The 5601-nt window shown below is 35.6% G+C and overlaps 1 protein-coding gene across 1 annotated transcript; it reads right to left on the reverse strand.

The window, feature by feature from the left end:
- Positions 1-1037: 1037 nt before the first annotated feature.
- On the reverse strand, positions 1038-2365 carry LOC311588695 (non-selective voltage-gated ion channel VDAC3-like). The gene is given in 2 exon segments (XM_084766614.1): positions 1038-1615; positions 1617-2365. Coding segments are annotated over 2 exon segments (852 nt in total). The 5' UTR covers positions 2298-2365; the 3' UTR covers positions 1038-1444.
- Between the last annotated feature and the right edge of the window lie 3236 nt (positions 2366-5601).

The raw sequence follows: 5601 nt of genomic DNA on the forward strand, positions 1-5601 counted from the left end.
TATACAAACATAATGGAAAAACTTATGAATAGAGAAAGTAATGTTGGCACTGAAGGAGAGTTTCATTGGTTAGAATGTGATATATTCATATCATTTATGTGTGAGCATGTTCTTTAGATGACTGAATTAATATTTTATATATTATACTAGCCATTTTCAATAAACACCACATTATGAAGTTTTCTAATTGTTATTTTAGTTTTATTTAATGTAATAATTTATATGTGCTACAGCAAAATAAAATACATTTATGTTAAATGTACATGAAACTTTTAAATTTTCAATGAGATAAATAGTAACATATACAAATAATCTAAATAGATATTGTTAAGCTTTTCCTTATCTGTAAAATTGGATTTTTAAGTGAAGCTAATAATTAATATGGGGCTTTTACACATTTGAGAATTAGAATATGTAAAACTTATTTGTTTGCATGACTATCATATTTGAGAGTTCTTGTATTAAGGATACTGAATACATTCAGTAACAATATTTACAAATTTGAAAAGTGTATGTTGACCATTTTATATTTACTTTTTAGTCATTTATAAAAAGTTATTATTTAGATTTTGAACATCTACTTACATTTTTTTCAGAACTTTGCATTGCTTAAATGCTCTAGTTTTAAGAATTAATTTTCCATAAAATATATTTTTGGGGGCTGTAAAGATAGCCCAGCCATTGAAGTCTAGGCTAACAACCAAAAAAGACATTTGTTGCTGATATTTAATATTGGATACTGATTTTTAGTATTTTGTTAATAACAATGACAACAGTAAATGTATGTTTTCTTTTACATCTTTGGATTTTGTTCACTATTTATCATAGCTATGCTATACATTTGTATTCTCTCTTATAAAGAATAAAATCAAAGAAAATAGTTTTAATCTTATCATGTTCCCTTCTCTAAGCATTTGCGGACATTTTATACCATTAAATAAAAGCATCATTTAACTTATAGTTATTTGTGTCTTTTTTACAGTTCTTACTCATTTACTTTTGTGTGTGTTTCTCTCTTTTTTTTTTCCCCATATGTGATGGGTTTATTTTACTCTGATGCAAAACCAAAGATTTCACTACAGCCAAGACTAGTATGACAAAAGGTCACGGAAAAGTGGAGTGGGACATGCAGGTCGTGATGTACAAACCGGGGAGTCAGATCACTTCCTTTAACATGACTCTACTTTGTTGCTGAGGAACATACTTAAATTAACACTGCAGAACTCAACTGAAATGTGCCACAAACTTGACAATTTCCAGGGATGCCTTCAAGGACCTCCCGTAGGATGGATCTGTATCTCTAGACTTCAGTGTGAGAAGGATTACAATTCTTTGGAAGAATATAAAGTTCACACTTTTGAAATTTCACAGAATTTAAAGCCAAAATATAGTGGGTTTATTTCTCTTCATTTCCAGGGACAAATGACGCTCTCCTCAAACCACATCAAGCTTCCAGCTGAAACCCCAGTCCAACCTTGTGACCGCCTGCATTGAAGTTTTTCCCATCTATCAAAGCCGACAGGGTCAGTTTGACTCCTGGTTGGAGGGTCTGCGTATAACCCAGTCCAATTAAACTGGCATTGTTTACTTTGGCAGATAGGGAAGTTCTACAATCCCAGCTTGTATTTAGTAGCGATACCAAAACGCGTGTTGTTGCTGCCGGCTGTCCATGTCAGATTTATTGACGTTTCAATCTTCTCATTGACTTTCTGGTAGATAGAGTCTCCAAATTCAGTACCGTCATTCACATGAGTATGCAGCTGGAAGTCTGCAGCCTTGTAACCAAGAGCAAAATTATTCTGAGACAGTTTGGATTTGGCTGTGTCAAAACTCATCTGATAGCCAGCAAGCCAACCTTCAAAGGCCAACACAGCCCAGCCATAGATGGTCGGTCCAGAAAAATCTATATCAACATTACTGCCGAGACTAAAACAATCCTGTTTAGAGGAGGCCTTTAATTTCCTACTCTTCTTTCCTGTGTTTGGTACAAATATGGTATCAAGAGTCAGTTTCAACCCTTCTGCCAACTTATTCTCCCAAGAGATTTCTGTCCCGAGAGTATTGTCTGTATTCCACTTTTGGGTGAAGGTGAGCCCATAGTTACAGATCTTGTATTTGGTCTCTAGGTTGCCTGCTGCTTTCCCTGTGTCAGTATATGCGTGACCTGAAGTAGAAAATTCCACTCCACTACAAGACTTGGTCCTCAGACCTATTTTGACCATGCCAAACCCATACCCTTTGTTAAAGACATCCTTGGCAGCCTTTCCTAGGTCGCAGTAAGTTGGTGTGCTACACATATCTACAACCCGAGGGTGGGCCCGTCCCGCTCCACCAAGGCAAAGCTGAAGGTCTTCTCGAACCAACGCCGTCTCAATGTGTTTCTCTTTATTTTCCCATCTCTATTCAAATCTTTCCACATTTACGTCATGGGAAAGTTCTAGACTTTTCTTTTATCCTTCTGTCTAAATGGAGCTCATGCAGCACCAGGGATCAGGCAGCATAAGGTGCTAGCACCTAGCGGTGTATCCATTTGTGATGTTTAATATTAATTTACATCTCCAAGAGATAATTCTTTATTCGTAGTACATATCGTAACTGATTCCTCTTCTCTCTTTGCACCACTAATGCTGTGCACATTAACATTATGTCATCAATTCTACCACTAGAAAGTTCCCCAATTTTGTCTATAAAGCATCCTTTTTAATTTTCTTTTTATTCTAATTTATAATTTTTCTTGATCCGGGTTACTATTAGTTACCAGTACATATGAAAACTATTTGTGTTTTCCATGTTCTTTGTTTATGATCTAGAAGTCACATATCCCAAATAATTACTATCCACTCCCTTCTCATTACATTTAGGATGCATTGTAGCTTTTCTTTACATCTCATCCTATATGATTGACACCTGTTTATCACTTTCTCCTAGTCCCATAGGCACCTGCATCCATCTTGGGGTGTTTTCACTTGTCACCTCTTCTAGCATGGCTCTTTTGTTAAGATATTATTTTTATATTTATTAAATTAAAGTATAATTTAAATCAAATCAGAGGCATCTTCAAATTGATCCCTTTCTCTCTCCTTAATAAAAACAAACTCTACATGGACTAAATACCTTAACATTGCACCTAAAATGGTAAATAAAAGGATTTATCTAGGGGCGAGGACTTTCAAAATAGGGCTTTGGGTGTTTGGGAAACAATGGCAATAATTGACTAATGAGATCTACGAAAAAGGTTCTGTGGCTTAGGCAAAAGAAATGTCCAAAACTCTGAAAGGGCAGAATGGAAGAATCACCGCCAGTTATTTATCAGTCAGTTGTTAGCATCTAAAACACACAACAGTAAAACCACCAAGAACATAAACCACTCTGGTCTGGGTTTGGCTCAGAGGCTAAGAATACTTATTACACTTACGGTGGACCAAGCTTCAGTACCCACTCCTGCATGGTCCATCACAAGAGTCTGTCACTGCAGTTCCAGAGGATTACAACACTGTCTCTGGTCTCTGATGACATTGCACGCACACCTTGCACTTAGAATCCCGAAAATACTCATATAAAATGGAAGCAAATGTAATTTTTTAAAACATTAAGATAACAATAAGATGTGGACTATATTTGAACAGAAAGTTCTCTGAGGAAGAAATAAAAACTAGTAAATGAAAACATCTTTAAAAGTGTTCCGCTTGTATTGGTTAAGAAGTCAAAGCCATGTTGTTAAAACTATTTCCTCTCACCCATGAGAATTTCTGTCATAAGAACCAATGGAAATCAAATGCTAATGAGGATGTGGGGAAACGGGAACCCCAACCTCTGGGCATGTAAAGTATAATATATTTCAAGGGATTAAGTGTAGGATTTTCCCAAAGAGCTAGAAAGAGAACTTATAAAATGACCCACATATAGCATTTCTGGTCATATATCGAGAGAACTGAATATTCTCGCTAGTGCAGGCCTAGTCTGTTCTATTAGAAGTCCATCAACTGATAAATAGGTAATAGACATGTGGTACATACATACACATAATTTTCCATCAATTAAAATATAATTTTAAAAGAAGTTCAGAGAGAAATATCGTGCTAGCTTAACAATACTGCATGGTATATATATATATTAAACAAAACACCTGGTGCCTTGTACGACGTGTTTTATTATGAGTTCTGTATCAGAACAGCCCAAGAAACTACCCACTCACACAATACAGGCTCTATATTCCCCCAACCCAGAACTAAACCTTTATTGTTGAAAAACACTAGAAGACTTGATTGTGAATTTTAAGAAAAATCAATAAAATTGAGCTGTAAGATGTATTGCTGCTGATTTACTCAGGATGCTGGGAAGGAAACTCATCAATCTTTGCAGCTGTGAGTTATCCAAACTACAAAACCCACCTGCCAGGCAAGGTGTGGTCACTAGTACAGTAGTGGCATGCCTGTTCCAAGAGACGCCTACTGCTCTTGATTAGATAGATTTGAGGCCTTCTCCAAAGGAAGAAACATATGCCTAATCTTGTAAACGTCATCAAAAACCTATGATTGGAGAAGCTTTAGTGGTGAATACATCACTGTTGTTTATACTCATAGACCAAGACTATTATTCTCAGTGGTAGTGGTGTTTCTATCTGCAGTCAATGATGGCTAATGCAGAGACTCAGGGCCGCTTAAGATGATTATAACAGGGAAAAGTTGGGTGCTCAGCCCAAGGAGGATATTTATACTACCCCATATAAGACTTAAAAAACATTTTGGAAGAAGGGATGGAAAGAACATAAGATCTATAGGTAATTAGGGTTGCAGAAATGCAATAGTCTGTGGATCGCATGAAACTGTAATCGTGGACTCTCTCTCAGTCACTGCAGTTGCCCATGTAATGTCTGAACTAGACTAGGCATACATTGCACAGATATTTATAGACAAGAATTAAGGAGTGTCACCTTCTCTGCTGAACTTTTGGTTAGTGATGGATTCAGAAACAGAGGGATAAGAAAGGTTCCCATTGATGAGTCCTGATGAGCCCAAAGGCTCCATCGGATAGGTTCAAACCCATCCACACCAGATGATCTGGTTAAATCACACAGGATACTAAGCAAAGTGAAAAGATTCGACCATGCCAAAAGGGACTTGTATAGAAGAGCCAAGTACAAGAGAGATTATTAGAAAAAGTGAAAGATACAAGTATTTCTAAGTATGTCTATGATATCCTTAGTATAGATTAAAACCCTCAGCAATATACATGTCATTTCATATCAGTTGAGGCTGTTATGCTTAAGTTCCAGCAGTAATTATTCATTTCTACAGTTTTGATAGTGTATAATCACTTGTACACTTTAATTTTTAAACTTTCATTTCTTTATTTTTCCTTTTAAATGTCATTTTCCTTTAGGTATCTATTTTAATCAGCCTGTAATTAAATTTTGTTGTGTAAAACAATTGGCTAGAGCATCTGGTTTTTCAAGATAATTTTAAGCCAATTATATTCATTATCATAATTGATGACTTATATCAGATTTTTCATGCTTTTATTTTTAATGATTTACTGGATACATTTCTTTGTTATTTTATCTTAGTAAGTACATATACATATATATTACTTTTCTTAAAC

The sequence above is a fragment of the Acomys minous genome, assembly GCF_964271855.1.
Source record: "Acomys minous genome assembly, chromosome: 2".
NCBI lineage: Eukaryota > Metazoa > Chordata > Mammalia > Rodentia > Muridae > Acomys > Acomys minous.